Source organism: Hydractinia symbiolongicarpus, chromosome 3 (genome assembly GCF_029227915.1).
Source record: "Hydractinia symbiolongicarpus strain clone_291-10 chromosome 3, HSymV2.1, whole genome shotgun sequence".
Taxonomy (NCBI): Eukaryota; Metazoa; Cnidaria; class Hydrozoa; order Anthoathecata; family Hydractiniidae; genus Hydractinia; species Hydractinia symbiolongicarpus.
In genome coordinates, this window is record NC_079877.1 from 21,495,623 (window position 1) to 21,519,549 (window position 23,927).

At 34.9% G+C, this 23,927-nt stretch overlaps 2 protein-coding genes across 2 annotated transcripts in view; one reads left to right on the top strand and one right to left on the bottom strand.

Annotated features, from left to right (window-relative positions):
- LOC130636185 (uncharacterized) overlaps window positions 1–23,127 on the bottom strand; it is a 49,335-nt gene extending 26,208 nt beyond the window's left edge. The window contains exon 1 of the mRNA XM_057445825.1: window positions 22,709–23,127. The gene's annotated coding sequence lies outside the window, so the exon portion shown is untranslated. The remainder of the gene's footprint in view (window positions 1–22,708) is intronic.
- LOC130636936 (uncharacterized) lies at window positions 17,466–19,173 on the top strand. The gene is made up of 5 exons (XM_057446785.1): window positions 17,466–17,483; window positions 17,613–17,652; window positions 17,936–17,997; window positions 18,081–18,231; window positions 18,413–19,173. Exons 1-5 carry the CDS (start codon window positions 17,466–17,468, stop codon window positions 19,171–19,173), a joined length of 1,032 nt encoding a protein of 343 aa, XP_057302768.1.
- Window positions 23,128–23,927: the final 800 nt, after the last annotated feature.

A 23,927-nucleotide genomic window follows, 5' to 3' on the forward strand; every position in this document is an offset into this window, starting at 1 on the left:
TAAATCTGTTGACAATGATTGCTAGGCCTTATTTTATGGCACAAGGAAAAAGAAATATAAACCTTTTCAAAACTAATTTTTGAAATGAGTATGTGTTTGTGCATTTTGTAGTGTGTTAGCTCTCTATACCACATTGTCGATAAAAAAGGTTAGGATATTCAAAAAGCACATAGCACCATACAGGGCTAGCTATTGTTTGAATTGTACTTTTCAGAAAATCTAAAAATGAGTTATATAAAATCAAGGAATATGGTAAGAATTATCTGAGTTAACTTTTTTGTGTTTGTTACTTGCTCATTATTTTAATTCACCATTTACCTATAAAATAAGTACACACACATTCAATTATCCCTCACATGTGCCTTGTAATATTTTGTTAAAGCATAGTTTTCACTATCTTAGATTAAAAAATGTTGGTCACCAAGTATAACTTCTAATGTTTATTTCACCTTTTAATACTGGTAGCAGAGGGTGTACTAACCTGTTAAAGACGGGGCACTACAAAGCCTCACCGACACTTGGTGATAGCACTGATATATGTGTTATGAAAACTGGAAGAAAGAAGTACAGATATAGCAATTGTTTACTTCGCTAGAGAAGAAGATTCAAGCACCTGCTGTTTTTTTTTTACTTTGACTGGTCACGCAAGAGAAGAAATTTAGAGATTGAATTGAAGTTTTAAGTTCTGATAACGGTATTAAGGAAGAAGTTAGATATTTTGTATCTTAAGGACTCACACTATTCAGCTTATGAAGCATATGAAAAGTTTGAAAATTTTTGCAGATCCTCATCAATGAGGATGAATAATTATATTATTGAATTTGAAAGACTATACAACAAGATCTATCAAGAATTAAGATATGAAATTATCTGAAAGAGTTTTAGCTTATCGTTTTACTAACAGTTAAAATATTTCGGAAAAGCATAAGCAGCTTATTAGATACACGTCAAGAGCAGGAAAATAAAACAAGACAAGCACCAGATGAAGTTCAGGTAACCCTTATTGAAGAATGCACGTTAAGTCTTGTTGGAAAAACTTTAAGCATGGCAATATTAAACTCTGGTTACAAAACATTATGTGGCGAGGAATGCTTGTAATTTTATCTAACACATTAAATGATATAGAGTAAAGAAGAAGTGCAACAAAATTCAAGCTTGGAAGTGGTAAACATGTGACATCTGTTAGATAACATCACGCTTTGTCCAGCAATTAGTGTAAGTACGTGACATTCTAACAGATGTCACATGTTTACCACTTCCAAGCTTGAATTTTGTTGCAACAAAATTCAAGCTTGGAAGTGGTACAGATATACCATTACCCTTATTGCTAGCCAAGGAAGCTATGAAAAAAATAAACACTAAAAAAAACTTTGCTAACGATAAAATATATATTTTTAACAGATATACCAGTTTTTTTTCCTGTGGTCACTACTGTATTCCACTAGGAAGTGTTGAAAAGTTTAGAGAAGGAAACATTACAGAAGAAGCAGTTACGATATGTGATGTTTTACAACAGAAAACACCACTACAGAGGAAGGCTGCCGCAGTCAAACTTCATCGCCAGTTCAGTCATCATACTAGTTCAAGACATAAAACAGTTGCTGACAGATGCAAATATTAATGATGTGAGATCTTTAATCATTTGATGAGCTTGAGCATTCCTGCCAAATATGTTTGGAGTACAAAACGTCAAAGCCAACTCCGATTGTATTTTTTTCAATGGCAAGACGATTCAATGAAACAGTAGCATTAGAACTTGTAGTATTATAATTATATATTATATTTCCCCTTGTTCTTTTAGTTTAACATTTATTGAATGCATATATAAAGTATATAGATGAAAAGGACATTTCTTCATGTTAAATTTATAACTTACTGGCCTAATAAACATTGAGATATGGTTGAGATAGAGTGCCATGTACAAGGTTGTAATTATAAGACTCCGCATAAATCCTCAGAGACAATTGCATGTACCTTGTTATCTGCACACAGTACCATTTACATGGGCTGTGCACCGGTAACCCATGGGCCAAAGTTTATTACATACTGATCCAGGAATTGTGTCCAAACCTACACCGAACGTCCTTGTTGCAGTGAAAAAGCCTTGCTGTAATTGTTGTCGCAAAGGGAGTCACACGTGTGGAACTCATAGTCATGAAGCAAGAGTGCGATGAGCAATTCCGAACATTTGAACAGATGTTCGTGGTAAAGCCGAAATCTGCAACTACAGAAGAAGATGCCAGTGCAATAACGAAGTCAACTTCACTGACTCCATTATTCGCAATGTGCTTATCGCTGGTATTGAGGACACTGATATTTGTAGAGAAATACTTGTTATGGTAGACATACTAGACACTCCAATAAATAACATAGCGTTAGTTGAGAGTAAGGAGATGACATGAAATGATCTTCCACCATCTACAGTCTCAGAGGCAGCGTCATAGTTATACGGTAGACACAAGGGCAAGTCACAAGAGCACCCTGGGAAGTTATGCGGAAACCCTTTTTCTCAATACACAGAGGGGAAGAATGGTTTGAACACAAAGCCCCACAAATAATGCAGTGACTGCTACCGTGCTAATCGTTCACGTCGCCAACACAGACCATCGCATCATGTTCAAAATGCTGCCAACTCTGCTTTCGTACAAGTTTCTAACATTCAGCCATTGTCACTTGGACACCATATTTTCTCGAAAGGTTGCTGGCGAAAGGCTCGTTTTCTGCAGCTGCCAAGAAAGACAATCACCATATCAGTTCTGCCTTGCAACTACCGCCAGTTTGGAAGGAAGTGTCCTAATGTCTTGTCAACATAAATTGATTCTCTCACAAACTCTGGCACTCAGGCGAACCTCTGGTCATTGTTGGAAATTCTATAGACTGATGATCTCATACCTTTTTCCATAGCACTAATTGCTGCTAATAACTCCCCAATCACTGTTGATGGTGCAATTGTTGCTTGTATGAAATGTCAATCCACTAATGGCTCAACCAGCATTGTGCCTCTATGGTGTACATCAGTACGCAAGCTTGACAGTTATATCTGTCTGCCATAATGGACCTTGGCATCTTACTGTCTAACCTCCCTGCTGCTGATAGTAATACACCTGACAACGACCCTGTGACAGTTTACATGAACGTCCTGCAAATGCTAGCCACGTGCACACACCTAGTGATTCTCCTGTAACCTGCTGTGCACCAAGAACAACCGTCCTTGATATGCCTGACCACTTATCATTCGCATGTGTCCCTGAAAACAGCTCCAAGATGAAGCAGTGGCTGCTGGATTACTTCTCCTCGTCTACCTTCAATACATGCCCTTTTACACCTCTTCCATGTATGGTTGGCCCACCTTCGCCTCTATTACACTGTTTCAGGCAACTTGCTGCATCCCGCCTAATACGTGGCAAACTGTTGTAGTCGACTGGAACGGGTATCACAGCGTCCCATTACGTGAGTCTGAGAGATCTCTGACCACATTCATCACTCCGTTCAACATGGAGGTATTTGACGACTCCCCAGAGTTTCGTTTAATATGGAGATGCAATTTGCAACACCAACATCCATCATGGACATACGCAGCTGGTTTAGACTGGTCAACCAAGTTTTCAACTTAGGTCAACTGCAAGACTTAATGGCACCGTTCAAGCCCTTCCTTAGTCCGAAATACTCTTTCAATGGACCCCAGAACTTGATGAGAAATTTCGCTTGTTGAAACAAATAATTATTGACTCCACTGTTCATGGGATAGAAATCTTTAAATATTTGAGATAAACATGCTTGTGACCTGACTGACTTCGTCAAGGTATCGGCTATTTCCTACTGCAAAAACATTGCAACTGCGTTTCAAATTTACCTGATTGCTGCAACAGGGTTTCCACCGAAAATATGGTATCAAATTTTCTGACTTTCCCTGACTTTTTGAGGTCAAATTCAAGAAATTCTACAGCCAAACAGAAAATTAAATTAACTAAAACCGTTTAAACCAAGTATGACGCAACATAACTTACAAGATCAGAAACACGGCATAACATTAATAAGGCATGCAATTTTTGAATTTATAGAAATAAAGTTCTATCAGTCTAAGTCAAGTTAAAAGACAAAAAAATCCCTGACTTTTCCCTGATTTCCCTAATGTCCCTGACTCGGTGGAAGCCCTGTGCAACAATGGTTGGAGAACAGTATTAGCTGGTTCCTGTTTTCTTTCTAATACGGAACAAGGTTACGCACCAATCGAGGGCGAATGCCTTGCTGTTGCCTGGGCCCTCGAGCAAACGAAATATTTTACCCAGGCTTGCCCTAACCTCATTGTTGTCACCAATCACAAGCCCCTTAAAAATTCTTGGGAATCGCACTCTAGATGAGATATCCAATACATGCATATTCCAACTCAAACAGGGTACACTACTATGAAGCTTTGACATCTACCACCCACCCACCCCCCACCCCCCAGAAAAACCTATCCAGCTGCTGATGCCACCTCTCATTTACCCTCCGTAGAGTTAAATGTTGTAACTGTTGCAGCCATGCTATGAACTATTCCATTCGCAGTGAGACATGCAGTGTATATAACCTCTCGTGGGAGCTGATCTCAAATGAAACCTCTAACGATCCCACCCTAGTGTCACTGAGAGGTGCTATCGAAGGAGGCCTGCTAGACAACCCCCCTCACCAGATTTACGACAATCTGACTACTGGCAATACCGTGACTCCATCCATGTCCTTGATGGTGTTGTATTGTTTTGTGATCGTGTTTCATTCCTCCCAAGCTACTTCTTTCAGTCCTAGATATCATGCATTCAGCTAACAAGGCGTTACTTCAATGAAATCCCATGCTTGAACCATTTTCTGGCCAGGTATGACAAAGGACATTGATTAAAGCGTAAAAAATGCATGACCTACAACCATATAATGCTCCTACACAAGCAATGCTTGGAAAGGCCCAGGTAGTGTCATAGGACAAGATGGGAAACAGGTTTTAATAAAGTATGGCAGTTCGTACGTCATCCTTGCCATATCCAAAGACACAAAGGTTCTTTTCTGATTGATGCTTCTCCTATAAAAAGTTGCAGAAGTGAACCACATCTGGTGATCGTGTTAATGCCAAAATAATTGTTGATAGAGATAGTTATAACAATGGCGAAGAAGAAAATTTAGATATTGATTTGCACAATTCCAAAGTAATAGACCAGAAACAAGGGATACCATTAGAAACGAGAGGCAAGTTGCATCAAATTACAAGTATGAACTTTTTATTGATATATATACAGTTGGTAAATTCCCTAATTGATAATTAAAATAAATAAATAATAAATACACTAATTAAAAAGGTACAAAGGAGCCGAAGTTATATTCTTATTAAGTATAGATGGGTTTGTCTTTTTGAATAAAAAGAGTTTCTTTAATCTCCAGAATATAATTTGGCATCGGATGTCAAAACTGTGAAATTATCCAAGCTAGCCTGGTGTGACGTCAACAATAGATGATCGTTAGCCAAGATAGAGGTTCTTTGTCCATAAGATGGGAAATTTCAAGGTGCTCACAAGATCTGACCTTCAGGTGTCGTATAGTTTTGCCAATATAAGATGATTGCAGCCACTACACGAAAATTTATATACAACACCAGAAAGTAAAGACTTTGGAAGACAATCCTTGAAACGAAACATGGCATGCAACCTTAACAAATACAAAAAACAACCTGTAAGGAACAACTGGGCAAGTGTTTACAGGCTATCAAATGCGACCCTAGCTATCGCGAATCCATTTTGATTCTTGCAACTACCACTTCGCGAATCCACCGAATCTAGTTGCATTCTCATGATTTTTACCTCTTGTGATTCCAATTTAGATTCTCATAAATTCAATACGCGAATCCCATTTTTATAAGTTCTTTCTCTAGTATTCTTATGATATGAAACACTTTATTTTCTTTATAGGTGAGTGGAAGATCATTATCACAGCTGACTGTCTGGCCGAAACTTGCCTTCAAGAAATGCGCCATTTTGATATTTTGCGGTTTGAGATAAAAGGAAAAGTACCGAATCCACGTAAGGGAACTATACCTTACTCAAGAAATGCGTTATTTTGATATTTTGTGCCTTGAGATTAAAGGGAAAGTACCGAATACCTTACGGAAATACCCTTTGAATACGGGGTCGTGGGAGAGACATGAACTATCAAAACCTATCATCGAGACGAGACGTCGTTCATTTAATAAACTTTGGAAAAGATGATAATAAAAAAAAATCACACCTTATGATTATGTAATTATATAGGAACATTCCTAATTCTTCACAAGAAAGCAACCTTGTTCCCAGTACTTCTGTTTATTTCGAATATTGATGGGACAAAGTATTTTAATACTGGGATCAAGGTTGAATTAAACAGTTTTTCTTTTATCACCAGCAGTTATCCTTCCATTTTAGTTGTCAAGTTGAAATTTTGTCTGTTGCCATATCATCATAATTTTTGCGATTATTTGACCAAATAAATAACCATAAATAAATAAATAAATAAATAACCAAGTCTGGTTATTGAAGTCAATAACCAGACTTGTCCCGATAATTAGGTTCCAGATGATCTGCGCACAAGGGCTTGATGCTTGATGATCAATAACCTAATTAGCAAATATTTCTTGGGTTTAAGGCAATAAATAACAAATTAAATTTGATAAATTTTCTCCCTGATCTTTGTCAGAGCATCTTCAGATCACAACTAAAAAACGTCTTTCAACATGCATGTACAAAATGTTAAAAATTCTCTTGACAAAAATAAAATGTATAAAAATCGTTTATTAACAATAAAAGTCGTTAAAAATTATAATATGTTTTCCCAAATTTCAGATAATCGTCTTATTTCATCTTTTTCGTTTAATAAATCCGATTTGTGTTGTTTAATCGCTAATGCCTCTTTAAATTTTCTTTTAATAAAATTGTTTTCCCTATAGAGAATTTCTATTTTCTCAAAGTTCATTTCGTGTTTTGTTTCTTTAATGTGTTTGGACATTCCAGAGACGTTTTCTTTATCGTTTTTTGCGCCATTTTTGTGTTCTTTTATTCGTGTTGTCAACTTCCTTCCTGTTTCTCCTATGTAATATTTTCCACAATCTCCACACGTTACTTTATATACAACACCTGATTCATTGTCTTGGTTTCCGTTTTTCAATATTTTGTTGCCTTTTACAACATTTTTTAGCGCTTTGTTTTTCGTATGTGTTAATTTTACATTAAATTATAAATATAAAAACTTTAACGAGAAGAGCAAAAACCATTTGCACAGAAGAAACAGACCTCAAAGAAGAATTGAATTATATACAAAAAACTATGCAATTAAATGGATTTTTCCAAAAGAACATTGAACAAAAATGATAAAAGAAACATTAAACAAAGGATGTAATGGAAGAAACCAGACAGATGACGACACGAATTCAATTCGATTGTTTTTACCCTATGAAAAAGGCATCTCAGAACAAATCGCCAGAGTATGCAAGAAATTTAATGTAAAATTAACACATACGAAAAACAAAGCGCTAAAAAATGTTGTAAAAGGCAACAAAATATTGAAAAACGGAAACCAAGACAATGAATCAGGTGTTGTATATAAAGTAACGTGTGGAGATTGTGGAAAATATTACATAGGAGAAACAGGAAGGAAGTTGACAACACGAATAAAAGAACACAAAAATGGCGCAAAAAACGATAAAGAAAACGTCTCTGGAATGTCAAAACACATTAAAGAAACAAAACACGAAATGAACTTTGAGAAAATAGAAATTCTATATAGGGAAAACAATTTTATTAAAAGAAAATTTAAAGAGGCATTAGCGATTAAACAACACAAATCGGATTTATTGTACAAAAAAGATGAAATAAGACGATTATCTGAAATTTGGGAAAACATATTATAATTTTTAACGACTTTTATTGTTAATAAATGATTTTTATACATTTTATTTTTATCAAGAGAATTTTTAACATTTTGTACATGCATGTTGAAAGACGTTTTTTAGTTGTGATCTGAAGATGCTCTGACAAAGATCAGGGAGAAAATTTATCAAATTTAATTTGTTATTTATTGCCTTAAAAACCCAAGAAATATTTGCTAATTAACTATGAAAAGGCAAACCTATAAAGAATTCATTAAGATCAATAACCGTTCTGTAAAGTATTCAACTTCAATAAAGGGAAAAAAAGGTAACCATCAGCAGCGAATGGTGGACCCTGGCGGTGAACAAAGTGCTTGTTCGTTGATTCACCAATATTGGAAGAGTAGAAATAGAGTAGAAATATGGTGACTAATGTTATTAATAGCGCAAATGTGATTGGATTCGTGGTATCAGAGGCCACAAGAGTCAACATGCGAGTCAGATTTGCAGATTCACATTGGATTTAACAACCTGGTTTAGAGAACACTTTTCTAAGAAGAGACCCAGCCTGTAATAAAACTGTTTCTAAATATGGTAATACGACCGATACCTTCTTCTTAGGCACATCAATACGTAAAGGTATAGCATGTGGTCTTTGTGCCTTATGAAATCTGAAACAATAGTAAAACATTGAAATAATAAGGAAAAGACTAATCCATATTTGTAACACTTTGGAATAAAGCTAGTAAAATTCGTGTAAACACCACAGTTTCAAAAAAAAAAAAAAAAAGAATGGTGACAAACTTATTATTTTCTCTACTAATTTTTACATTTAAAAAAGAAAAAGAGTTATCTTTTTCTTTTTCAAAAGTAAAGTTAATATTCAAATGCTTTGATTCCTATAATCTTTAAAACATACAGGATGGTTTACAGATAAAAAAAACAAACAAAATAATAAAATCAATGTACCGTTTATACCATAGAGGTTTAAATGCATTTGGACAATATTCGATCCACATACCTTTATAAAAACAAAGGAAGACATTTGCCAAGGTAGAACCTTTAATTACTGACACTGACGTTGATACAATTTACAAGTTGCATCAGATGAAATTGATGAAAGTTTACATGACATCAATAACCTAGCCAGTAGCATAAGTCGACTCTCCTTAGATGTTAGATGTAACAAGCAGTAACACACAAGACAAAAAGTGGTTTGGTGGTTCCATTAAACTGAAAGCTAAGTCGTTTGCAAAGTGTAAGTTCCCGAACTGTGATACAGGTTAAAATGTGGAGTTTTTATAAAGATGTGGTAAAGAAACTGGTAAATAAAAATCCTATTGGAATAATACAAGATATGGATAGTAATTCATTGTCATGTGTTGATTGGGGGGAAATTGAAAGATGGAAGCCAATGACCTGTAAAGAGGTACTTCCTTTCGTAAGTAACATTTGCAAATATAGATGTTTTGGATGCTAAAATTGATGAATTGGAGAAACAGAAAAAGAACAAGGTTTACGAAAATGTTGAAAACCATGGACAAAAGGCATTGTCGGTGAGATGGTTTAAGACTGAGAAAATACTGAATAGGAAAATAAAGATAAAAGCCATATTAGTTGCACATTACATTTTCAATGACTACCCAACTTGCTCAAAGAAACGTTTGCATTTGATACTCACCCTCATTGCTTACAATAATTCGAGATGCAATTCTATTGAATTCAAATTGAAAGAACTGTTTATTTAAACCTCCAAAAGAAGTCAATAATGAAAATTCCTTGTGAAAGCTTAAAAAGTGCATTCAAGGTTAGATGGATGCTTCTCGCTGTTGGTATTTGCGGGTAAAAGAAGAGCTTATAAATCTCAATGTCTTGGTGGGCAAGAGTGATCCTGCAATATTCTACTGGCACCATGTTCAACAAATATCTGGAGTAATGGCCACACATGTTGATGATTTTTGTTGGGAAGAAAATAAGAATTTCATTGAAAAATGTTATACAGTACCACCTGAATGTAATGCTTGATAGTTATTACCTTTACACGAGCTTTCCGTAGCGTCAGAACTTTCATTTTTAATATATATCCATTGTTAAATACATGAACTATTTTTGCATGTCAAAAACAATAGAGTTCATGTCCCACACATGAAATTCAACAATCACATAAAATTTTTGTGTGGCTTGTTTTTTTATAATTACTGCAGCTGCTAAGGGATTAACACAAGAAAATATTTAAAATTTAATTACCCTTCCTGTATCTATTGTTCAGCACACGAACATCTTTTATTCACACATGAATTTATTTGTTAAAGTATCTCCGATTTTGTATACGCGTATCCGAATGTTATTGTTCTGCACACAAAAGAAATGTTGTATCTTTTGTGTATACATGCAACAAAGTTATAAAGAATCTTTAGTCTTCTCATTTTAATGTGTTCGTTTGCACACGCGCGCCTCTGCACACTCCTAAAACCGAATTGGGCTCTTGCAATTTTAATTTCTTTACGTGATTTGCAACAAGAATTAATAATCTTACTACGTACACTACATAGTGAGATTATTTTTTTGCTAAAATTGTTATTCTTTAAGTGAAAAACAAGATTGATTGTTATTGTCGTAACACCCTCCTTCATTATCATTATTTGTTATGGTAAAAATAGGCTAGTTAAAATGTATATTCTTTTGATTAAAATAGTCGATACCATATAGGAAAAATGACATAAAAGCAAGGCAGAATAAGCTTGTCATAACATCCTCCTTTGTTATGATTTTTAAATAACTTCAATGCTGCGAAAGACTTAAAATAATAATAACCCTAACGATAAGAAAAAACAGTTGCAAGAAAACCAAGTAAAAAGAGTGTTAATATTATCCCTGAATATTATAGTTGATATTTTATGATTGTTAGCACATTAAAACAATAACATGCATGTCTTAAATTTGAACCAAAGTTTTTCGTATATATTATTGTTTACACACGCAATTATGGATAACAATAAAAACATGCAAAATACATGTGATAACAATAGACACATGAAGTTCTTTTATGTAAACATGACTTCATTCTGCGATATCCTGAAATGCGTGTACATGTAACATTACATTCAGGTGGTACTGTACAACCTTTATGGAAAGTGTTTCTTGTGGGATCTGAGTGTTCAACTATCGTACGTTATCTTGGGTTGAGCTGCAGCCAACAAAGTGATTTTGATAAATTTCAACTGTTATAACATATTTTAAAAAAATTTATATTGCATATAGTGTCAGCCACCAAATCTGCTCACACTTATAAAGATGAGTTTGCAGTCAGGAAATACATTCATTTATTCAACATTTCTCTGTTACAAAATTGATTAGGGGTATTTTTGTTGGTGGAAAAAAGTCTAATAATATAATGTTCTTGTTTAGTACTACTACTAGCATTACTACTCACTTATTTAGTATTGCAGATTAAAATTATAATGGCAGCTAAAAGCTAAATGAGATGTGAACCTATGTATGTATATATATACACATGTATATATATACACATGTATATATATACACATGTATATATATACACATGTATATATATACACATGTATATATATACACATTTATTCCATGTTGCACACGAACCACGATAGCCCACAATGCGTATTTTTTAACAACCGTGTACTTTACGATCATTTTTCGTGGACTACACAAACAAAAATTAAACACTACACCATCGCGTCCACGATAGATCACTTTCATTGTGGAACAACAAAGACTATTAGTTTATCAATTAAATTAAAACCAACAGCAAAAAAATAAATTAACATTGGTTGTTTCACAGGGTTCCCACTCATTTTGCAAGTAACTTTTTTACGATATTTAGGAGAATTTTGGAGGATTTTAGCTGTTTTTTAGGAGATTTTTTCAATAATCAGGAAAAAGACATACAAAAATTTAGGAGATTTTAGGAGAATTTTATTTTTTAAAGATTTTTTAGGATTTTTAGGAGGCGTGGGAACCCTGTTTCAATTCTTTGTCATAAGGCTAGTTATTTTATCGTTTTTAATCCTTCGTGAATTAAGCGGCATCAAAAAGGTATTAGACAACTCTAACTTAATTAGTTGTTGTATATACAGGCAGTCAATAGTAGCTCATGGTCGGTTGGCAAAATAAAAATAATTTTATCGAGAATTTATGGTCGGAACAACAAGAAAAAAAAGAAAAAAGAAAAATGGAGGAGGGTGTTACGACAAGCATATTTTTCTATGTATTTTTTTAAAAAAATTTTTGTCTTCTTTTATTGTTTTTTGCGTTAATAATCATAACAAAGGAGGGTGTTCCAAGAATAATAATATATATAACTATTTTAGCGAAAGAAGCTAATTTAATTACATTAAATTAAATTAAATTACGGAAAGTCAAACAGCCGCTTATAATGATATATAAAAAATCTTATGTTCGATGAATCATAAAAATTATTACCTAAAAGAATATTTCATTATTAATTAGTTTTAACGGACATGGTGGTTTGCAACACATCATTCAGTAAGAGACAGAGTAGGCTGATAACATATGAGTCAGGTGGTTGTAAGACACAGATAGATTACTTCCTGGTTAGAAAGTCAGACAAGAAAGTGGTGAAGGACGTGAAAGTTATATCGGGGGAAGAGTGTGTTTCCCAGCATAGGTTGCTGGTTTGTGATATTATCTTGAAGAGTGTTAAAGAAGCCAAGGGAAAGTACAGGCCCCGTCGAAAAGTCTGGAAGCTGAAGGAAGAGATTGTAGCAAGACAATTTAGTGCAAAAGTTCAGCAGTTAGCCTACAATAGTCAATGTGATAGTGACAATGTTGAAAGTACTTGGACTACTTTGAAGAATTGTCTTCTAGAAGCTTCTGATGATACCTGTGGGTGGACGAAAGGACCAGCTAGACATAGACAGACCTGGTGTTGGAATAATGAGGTTGACTAGTGTATAAAGGAAAAGAGGAGACTTTGAAAAGAGTGGAAGTCAGGTGGTAGTAAAAATAATTACTTAGAAGCTAAGCGTCGCGCTCGTACAGCAGTGTATAAGGCAAAATCAGAAGCAGAGAGAAACAGATTTGCAGATGTGTTAAGAAGGGAAGACCAGCGCAATGAGGTATTCAAGATAGCAAAGCAAATGAAGAAGACTAATCAAGATATTGTAGGTGAGAAGTGTATACGTAATGATGAAGGTGTTTTGGCTAGCACAGAGGAGGAGAAAAGGGTAGCTTGGAAGAATCATTATCAGAGGTTGCTTAACACTGAGTTTGATTGGGACGAGGATAATTTGTCTTATGATGATGTCGTAGAAGGGCCAGCTATGCAGATCAAGACAGAATGGGTAGTGGAGGCTACTAGGAAATTGAAGATTGGCAAGGCTGCAGGAGTATCAGGTATTGTTGCAGAGATGGTAAAAGCATCTGGATATATCAGAGTTGAGCTTATTACAAGTCTTGCTAACCAGATTATAAAGGATGGTGCTATTCCGAGTGAGTGGCAGTCAAGTGTAATAGTGAATTGTTTCAAGGGAAAGGGTGATGCATTAGAAAGGGGTAACTATTGAGGTTTGAAGTTGGTTGATCAAGTAATGAAAGTTATTGAAAGAGTGATTGATAAGTTACTTAGAGAAAGAATTGATATAGATAAGATGCAATTTGGTTTTGTTCCAGGGCGTGGCACTACAGATGCAATATTTTTACTCAGACAGCTTCAGGAAAAGTATTTAGGAAAGAGAAAGAATCTCTATTTTGCCTTTGTAGATTTAGAGAAAGCTTTTGATAGAGTGCCACGTAAAGTTATTTGGTGGGCTATGAGAAAATTAGGTGTGGATGAGTGGCTAGTTACGATGGTACAGTCTATGTACAGCAATGCTAGAAGTCGTGTCAGGATTAACGATTCACTTAGTGATGAATTTAGTGTAAATGTTGGTGTACATCAGGGTTCTGTACTTAGTCCTTTGTTGTTTATTCTAGTCTTAGAAGCACTGTCGATGGAGTTCAGAACAGGTTGTCCATGGGAGTTATTGTATGCAGATGATTTGGTTCTCATAGCAGAGTCGATGGAAGAATTAGTTGAAAAGTTTGAGAAGTGGAAGAAAGGACTAGAAGAGAAAGGGCTGAAGGTAAACACAGCAAAGTCTAAAGTCATGATAAGTAGCGTTGCAGCCAAGTGTGACCTTGTAGTTGGAAAGTGGCCTTGTGGAGTTTGCAGGAAAAGTGTTGGTAGTAACTCAATTTTTTGTCAGACTTGCAAGCATTGGGTACATAAGAAGTGCAGTAGTATTAGTGGAAGGTTAAGAGCTGACATACAGTTTGTATGCAAGCGTTGCAAAGGTGAGATTATAGAGAATGAAGTATTTCCAGCTTTAATGATGTACAACAGTGGCTCGTTAGAGATAGTTAAGAACTTCTGTTACTTAGGTGATATGTTGGGCAGTGAAGGGGGTGTTGGAAGAAGTGTTACTTGCAGGATAGGTTCTGCTTGGAAAAAGTTTAGAGAGTTACTTCCTTTATTGACAAGCAGAGTCCTGTCAATTGAGGTAAAAGGTAGGTTGTATGAGGCCTGTGTAAGAAGTGTTATGTTGTACGGTAGTGAGACATGGGCAGTGAAGCAGGAAGATCTTGACCGTTTAGAAAGGAATGATATGAGAATGGTTAGGTGGATGTGTAATGCCAGTCTGAGAGACAGAAAGAGTTCAGATGAGCTAAGAAGCAGGCTAAGTCTCCGTAGAATTAAAGATGTTATCCAGATAAGAAGATTGAATTGGCTGGGGCACTTGGAAAGAATGGAGGAGGATAATTGGGTAAGAAAGTGTAGAGACTTGATAGTTCCTGGGGCAAAGCCCAGAGGCAGACCGAGAAAGACTTGGCAGGAGGTTATAAGGACAGACTTGATAGAGAGGAAGTTGAGTTTAGATCTAACACAGTCTAGATCAGATTGGAAGAGGGTCATTAATATACCCCGTCCAACCCATGCTAGCATGGAACACGGACGTTAAGCCGAGAATGATGCTGATGATGACTTTTAGTTATTTATAAGCTTAAATAATGCTGTCTTTCTTCTAAATTCTCCAAAAGGTGACCTTACAAAGATTAAAATATTGCTTCATTTTTTTATAAAATCATTAAAATGAAGCTCGCAAAGCCTTAATATAGCGTAATAAGGACTTATTCTGCTGCTTTTCATTACTATTTCAGAAACATTTGGGAACAAGGCAAAAAAGACATCGTAAAGTAAAGTTGCATGCCGTGTCAAAATATTTACAGGAAGATCAATCTTCAAAACTAAAACAAATGGATCACTTTAATTATCAGATTCCTTGAAATATTTAGCTAACTCCTCGATTTGGTCAACACCGTATGAAGCATTGCCTGACCGGTTTTTTGGATCAATCCATCGCATGCATCAACAGGGTTTTCAAAATTGTCAAATTTGTTTTGGAATAATGTTCTTAGTAAGTCGGCTAAGGCATTTTTTTTTCTTTTCAAACGAGACCTCTATCGCTCTTTCGTCTGCTTCAGTCATTCCTGGTTCGTGTGCACTACGCTTGTTACACAAATACAATGTTAGCAAACCTTTTAATAGTACTGTAACTGCAAAGGAAATTAAACACATTCACTTTTCCTGTCAGAGACAGACAAACACACTCTTCATATATTATATCAAATAAGCAAAAAACTTTGCTTATATATATAAGTTTAAATAAGGATTTCATGCGAAGTCACTTAGGCCGCCATCAAAAATATGTTATGTTTGCGTCCTCCAACGACTTACTCTTGGTAATAAAAACCCGAGTTGGTAAGTCAGAAAAAACCTGGAAAAATATTTTGCGACATTTTGCGACAAACTTTTTTTGCGAGAACTAATTTTCACAAAATTGACAAAAACTCACAAAAATTAAATTCCATGAAAATTTATTCCTTTAGGGGACTCCTGTGGCTACTGAAACTTTACAGGGCGGCAAAAAAAGGGTCTGCAAACGATGTCAAGTGGCGTTATACTGTTTTTCAGCCCTGTGTGTAAAATTGATAATAACCATAGATAGTGAAACGATGTACACGTACACCCACCAGTTATAATGCTACACTATAAAGAAACAAATAATAAACATAATGATCAACACTAACACACGCCTTCCTTTTTTCTTGTAGTTCGTAGAACGCCCATAATGTTTGAAATGTCTGCAACAAAAGGAGGTACACAACCTGTGTGCACAATGAAATAAAATGAAACACTTTGATAATAGTCAATTTCAAAATGTCACACATCAAGTTTTCCAATCGACAGAATATCTTGTAAACTCTGACAACTAGCACCATGTTTTGTCAGACAATCAGCCAATTGTCTTTCGGTGGGTATCCATTCCACTGTACTGATTTCTTTATGAATTAGCATCTCTTTTATTGCTGCAATATCAATACACAGTCGTTTTTCACTTATTACTTTCGTTGAATATATAAGGGAATGTAGATTTTTATTATCAATCTTGGCATTTATTGTAATTTTCTTTACGTCTTTTCTTAGCAATTCCTCCAGCAATTCAGATAGGTACAGTGCATCATCCAACTCATCTGATAATGCTAAACTTTCTGCAGCTGTGGTACTCTTCACTAGCCTTTTAATTTTGTTTGATGACCAATTTAGTATACAACAATCATTATTTTCTCCAACTAATAAAATGATATGTGCACCTGCACTAGATGTGCACCTGCACCATCTGGCAAATTTGCATGGGAAGACATTCATTTTTGAATATATCAGTTTAAACTGATCAGACTTAATTTTCTTTACCATTTTGTTAGCTTCAATGAGATGTCTTACTTATGGACTCTGGTTGATACACATGCTAAAGTGCAAAACATCAAAACTAACATCAGGCCTGGTCTGACTGGTCATCTAATTTGCCTTTCTGAGAGCAGTTTTCATTTGATCAAATAACTGCTCTTTCTTTGAGTAATCAACACCTGTTAACACCAGTTGTCTCTCCTTGTGAAAAGGTTTTGAAGCATCAAGTAGTTTAAATGCTGAAGAGACTGAAGAAGGCAATTTCATATCTTTTTGCATTATTCGGTTGTACCTTTTTTCAAATTCCAATACAAAAGTCTCAACTTTCTGGTTAGCTTCACGTATGTATCTATTAAATATGGTATACGAACGTTAGTCGAGGCACCTGAAAAATACGCAAGGCAGAGGCCTCTTGAAAATACTCTACCATCAAAACTGACAATAGAGATTGTTTCTCTGTGCTCTTTTAACTTCATCAACAACTTGGAATATAATACAAAGTAGCTAACTATTCAAAACATATATATCGCCCGTTGGTGGGTTATAATTAGACATGTTCTAACATGAAACTGCAAAAGTCGAAATCAGGTTTCCCAAACACTCACAAGATTTGCGACGAGAGCATCATTATGTGCGTTCCGCACTTCATTTCACTTTGTTTTGGTTTTCCTGTGGCTAAATTTTAAATGTCCCCAAAAAGATTAAGCTTAATTCGGGCAGATACCACTATATAAGTTGCGTTTTCTTTAGGTGCCCATATATTTGCTTGATCGCCAAAAAATATGCAAGGCCTTTATGTAACATAATTTCTTTATTTAAATCATGAATAAAGCGTTAAAGGTTACTGTGATGCTGTGATATTGATTTTAACGTATTTCTTTATTATTTGCTAGAATACTATTATAACTATTACCATTGAAAAAAGTTTTAAAGAGCTTTTTTGGTTATATATATATATTGTTGTGTTAGGTGTTATTGGATAATTTTTGTTGGAATATTGTAAGCAGAGGTAAGTTTTTACATTTTTGTTTTAGCGCTAGTGAGTAATGTTGTACTTTCTTGTCTGTCTCCCTGCTCTTTGTGAATTGAATGGATAGCAAATAATATATTACACAATTATATTCTTAATTCACTCCAGGTTAACTAACTGAGGTATTATCATTGACTGTCCTTCATCTTTGGCTATAGAGGCAATTTTGTAAGCACTTCCTCCTTTTTTGGTTTATTTTCTTTATGAATTGAATGGTTAGCAAACAATCTGTACAGAAAATTTTATTTTTGATTGATTTTAGGCTACAAAACTGAGCGATTATCCTCCACACTGTCTGTAACCCTTGGTTATAGAAGCAATTTTGTAAGCATTTTCTCAACTTTTTTATCTTTCTTCTTCATGAATTAAATGATTGGCAAATAATTTATTTAAACGATTCTCTTTAGAGCTTTAACCTTATCTCTCAGTCATGTCTAAACGCAAATTGCAGAAGAAAAAAAGCTAGGAGAGAAAAATCGTGGAATAAGGCTGACATGGAAGAAGCAGTAACGGAAATATCAGCAGGAAGCCAAATACAACCAACTTCCAAAAAATATGGTATGTCAGAGGTGGTTTTACGACAAAGAATAAAGAAGAAAGCTGAGGGGAAAGTACTTGTGGGATCAGGACGAAAGAATACACTGAGCCCAACAGAGGAAAGCGATTAGCAAAATGTATTGCATCGCTATGCAATCTTGGTTTTAGCCCTTCCAGTAGCCAAATAAAAGATTTTGTAAAGGACTATGTAAAGCTACATCGTATGACAACTCCCTTCAAAAACGATCGCCCTGGAAAGAATTGGCTAAGTCAATTCATGAAAAGGAACAATCTCAGCAAAAAAAAGCCAACATGATTTGTGCTGCACGTAAATCTGTGACCAGCAACCCTTTCATTATTTATGATTTTTATGATACAATAGAAAAATTGTTCAATGAAAAGCAATACACCCTGGCACAGGTATGGAATTGTGATGAGTGGGGATTCCTAACAGATCCATCAAGAGCGAAGGTCATTGGACCTAAAGGAAAGGTTGCCAACAAGCTGATATGGGGTGAAGGCCATGAAAACATATCAACATTAGCTGCCTGTAGTGCAGTTATTACTGAAGTTAAAGTTATTACTGAAATGGAGTACCTCGCCAAGTTAAAGAAAATAGATGAAGAAGCAAAACAAAAAGAGGAGAAACGTCTCAACAGAAAAAGAACTCAGCCATCTGTAGCAGGAAAAAGACCTACAATAAAGAAGAAAATCAAATTTGGGAAAGGTAATGGAAATGACAGCAGTATCGAAGAAAGTACAGATGAAGAAGAAGAAAAATCGACAGATTCTGATGATGAAAACAGTAGCAATGAGAGCAACAATAGTGATGACAGCAGTGAGGATGACGATGAGAGTCAAAAGGAAATGACAGCGGAAGAATCTTTGTTGGACTTATGGAAAAGCTTAAATCCCCTTGCTGAGGAGAGTGATGTTATACAAAAGTGGTATGGATGCATTTAAGAGACCAAAGGAAAATCCCGCCTTTATGTTGGTAAAGCCATACGACGATTTTTGATTGAATGGAATGGCCCCATATCTGCAATGGAAATAGAATGTTTAAAACCACATTCCATTCTCGAGTCTGTTCCTGAGCACCTTGGAAGAGATATAGAAGTGTTTCCTATACACAATATTATTGGGGGACTGATTGAAATGTTGCCGTTGAAGAATAATCGCTGGAACGTGCCATCGTATCCACAACTAAAAACGAAATTTGAAGAATATATACTTGAGAGTTGACAGAAAAGCTCTTTTTACGAAATTTCAAATTGTAGCTAACCAACAATAAAGGCTTTGCTTAAACATTGGATTGTTCTTTTTTTTCACCCACCACCCCTCCACTGTTGCTCCGTTATTCCCAACTCCCATCAGAAAAAGGAAGAATGAAATTATTGACAACTACTGATTCTTTGTATTTTTGATATTAAATAGAAAATATATAAGCACATATTGTCATTACAAGTTATAAAAGCACAGCTTTGATTTTATCATACAATGATTAAATACTTTTAATCAAGCTTCAATAAATTTTTGTTTGAATACAAAGGCTACCCTTAAACACCACTCTATACTATATTTTGAGATGCATATATTCAAAAGTACCCAATGCGTGTCTTTCAGAGACCATGCGTATGTTTTAGCGGTAAGGGGTTCTGAAAAATACGCAGTGGAAAATTTTAAGGACCGTTGCGTATTTTCTATTGGACTTGACTTTTAAAAAATACACACATATTAATGGGATTTATTGCGATGGTTAGGACGTAAGAAATTTATGTTAACGCAAAATTTAAAGGCTGGGAAACTATCAATTTTATATACAGCCGCTCTGGGTGTAACAAAACAAAGAAATTCGAAAGTTTGAGAAAATGCGTATTTTTTAGGTGCCTTGACTATAACTCATCTTTTTTAAAAAGTTTATCCAAATAATCAATAAGTTTCTCTACGCCATCATCGGCATTAATACTTTCCAGTTTCAGTTCATTAAACACTTTGTCTCCAACACCACTTGGATCATCTTCCGGAAAAGACAATGCTACTGCAACTCCCCGTTTCTTTTTATCTAAATCTGTAACAATGCACCAAGCATGTAACTCTTCACAATATCTGTCATATGGTTTGTCTTTGCTATTGAACACCGGTGGGTTTTTTATAGCCACTCATCTTCAAATTCTTCAACTACCCTTTGCTACCATGTAAAATTGATAATAATTATAGTGAAACAATGTACACATTTATTACACCCACCAGTTATAATGCTACACTATAAAGAAACAAATAATAAACATAATGATCAACACTAACACTGTGAACGAATTTATTTGCTCCAATCTGAAGATCCCTGGAAAAAATATGCCCGACTCATTTTTGCCGGGTCTTCCAGACGCGAACATAACATATTTTTGATGGTTGCCATAAGGTGAATTTCCACTCAACAACAATTTATAATGAATCAGAATGGACATTTTGATTTCTGGAATTTGATTGGTTGATAAAATTTTCCATGATTGGATTTTGCATTGAGAAAAATGGACAAGTGCACGCATGTGCACAGGCAAAAAATATAAACAACAGAATGCGACAACTGAAAATATTGAGTGTAATAAAATAACTGACGCTAAAATTGGTAAAGTCTGCTCTTAGAAAGACAGGATAATAGTTGAGAAACACAATACCCATGCATTTTCAACCTTATATTCGAGATGATCGTTTTGTGTTGTTCCTGTAGTGAAGAAAGGGTCATTTTATAAGATTCGTTGCGCTAGCTTGGCTGTTTAAGGAGTACGATTGTTTAATGGTCTACCAAGGGCAATACGCATCCTATCTGATTGCAGCATAGACTGTTTCAAGTAGAAGTTGGATTGCTTTCTTGCTACTGTTCCTGATGAGCCACTGATACCAAATTATGTTCAGTTTCGAAAGGCCAACACGAACAGCATCATTGACAAGATGAACATTGGACTCGCCGTGTTGGATGCGTGAAGATCTCACAAAATCTACTTCAAAGTATTCAAAGTAAGTATATTCCCAAAAATCTATAAATTAGCATGAAGAGCTAATTTGGCTGTATATAGCTACGGAACTTTGTAAACATTCGTAACTCATCTAAAAGTTTTGCATGAAATGATTCCTTCAATATCTCAAACAGAGAGAGAGAGAGAGATTTATTTTTTATTAGGAGTTTACAATGAAAATATATAATATGAAAAATATATTGAACATTTACCTAATAAAAGGATAACTAGCACAAAGCACTTTATGTGCTTAAATAACGTGCTAGCTACCTGGGAGAACAACAGGTAGGACGAAGCCACAGGACAACACAGGGACAAGACGAACATTCAGACGAGGATATCACAGAGTCAAAGTCAAAAATAGCATGAAATGTCTGGAAGCTGCTTAAAACAAACCTTCAAGCAGGAAAAAGGAATTTGGACTGGGTGAAATAAAATAAAATTGTAATTAGATTTTATATGTGTTAATAAAGTGACTATGTAAAAAAATTTTTAGCTCAGAGGTATTTTTACTCAAGATTTTAAAGGGTAAGGAATTTTGAAGACGGTTCCATGAGTTTATTGCAAAGAACTTAACAGACTTTTTACCAAACGCAGTTGAATGAACAAGAGGTAGATTCAAAAAGCCTTTGTCAGCAGCACGGGTGTGGTGGGAATGGGCGAAGTCGATTGCGAAAGTATTGATGAGGCTAATAGGAAGAGTTTTATAATAAAGGTTCAGTAGGAAAATTATATTATGTATACAGATCATGTCAGAGAATTTAATTAAGTTAAGGTTCCCGTATAGTGGGGTAGGAGAAGCATTGAAAGTACTAAAAGAGATGATACGGATAGCATGGTTTTGTAAAATTTCTATTCGACGGGTAAGAGAAGATTTTTGGCCCCATACCAAGGAGCAATATTGTATTTGGGAGTAGAAAATAGCAAAATAAATTTGACGAAGAACACATTTTGGAACAAAATGACGAGCTTTGGCAAGTGCTCCATTAGATTTTTTGAGGTTGGAGATGGTGATGTTAATTTGAGATTTCCAGGAGAGGTTTGAGTCAAGAGTTATACCAAGGTATTTGACAGTATCACTAGGAACGATTTTAGTTCCATTGATTAGAAATTTAAAATTAAATAAAATTGGTTTTAACGGAGTTTTAAAAATAACAAGTTCAGTTTTAGATTTATTTAATGAGATTTTATTTGCATTGAGCCATTGACAAAGGAATTTGAATTATTCATAGAACACATATTGCGTTTTTGCTAGCTAATGATTATCTGACATAAAACTCAACAAGTTATGAAACAAGAACTATACTAGGCAGAATTAAGTCAACAAGATTAAAACTTTATTACTTTTTTACTGTAACACGTGTTCGTAGCCCATAAAAGTTGTTTTAGAAAAAGGGTAGAGTATAATTTCTTTGTTTTCATTCAAAGAAAAACTATCGCGTGAAGTAAAACTTTGCAAAATAAAATAACAACAAATGACTGACCGTTGCTTCTTGCCATATGGCTGTGTATGTAGCTAAATCTTTACCACTCACATTAGCAAGATACCCAGTAAAAGAAATATAAGAACAGGAAAATTCTTGGAAATCATTAACCCCTCCTGCGTTGGGTTCACTTCACAGAAAACCAAGTCAGGAGATTCGGCATAATTTTTCTTAGCACCAAAGCAAACTTATACCTAAAAAACCTGAATAGGCTAGGACGGGACGCTGTTTTCTGTTTCAATTTCTTCCCAGGGCAGCGAGAAAAAATCGAGACAACAACAACAACAACGATGCGCCAACAGAAGATATAGTGAGGGCTGCTATGTTCTGATATAAAGCTTCGTGTGCACATGTGTGTTAAAAATGATTTTTTGATTTAAAGTTGTTCCTTAGGTCCCAAATTACCAAAAAAATATGGGTGGCAAACTTTTTTATCCCATCGGACCAAATTAGATGACGTCATCACTTTTACAGTCAGCAAAAAAATAATTTTACATTTATATGTCATATTATATATCGTTGGAAAGAGGAGATCGAATGGATCAAAAAAAATGTAAGAACCATGTCTTCAAAACGTAACGTTCGAAAGATATTACTAGTCAAACTTTTTACAAATTACAGACCGGTAATTTACTGACCCAGCACAAAAATGACTATAACCTGCTCAATAGCGAAGTTTTTTTGTTGAATTTTAGTATGGTATTGGGTCACCCTAATGTCTTTCTGTTTGATCAAAATTTATTGTTCAAATCACTTCAAGGGATAATTTACAGACCAGTAATTTACAGACCAAAGCACGTGTTTAGTTGTTTACTTTAGTTTTGAAAAGCAAGTAGCGAATTTCACTTAGACATTTTGTATGTATTAGTATCAGTATAATAACAAGTTTTGTTTTATAATTGTTCGATTTCATAGACATAGACATAGAATTCGAATTTTCTATTTCTAGAAAACATTCTATTGTTCAATTTCATAGCTAGACTGTTTAATTTCGAAGTGTTAGTGAAGTGTAATGTGAAGTTTATAGTATAGACATACATGCATAATAATAAAATGAATAGACCGAATTAAAATGGATGTTAACTGTGTAAAAACAATAAATGTGCTGGATTTTGGGAAATGTATAGTGTGTCAGAAAGATACATCAAAAAAGGTACCGCCTTACTTAAACATTTTTTCCCATTCCTGTTCTGAGTTCTGAGAGTTTTGAGAGAAAGAT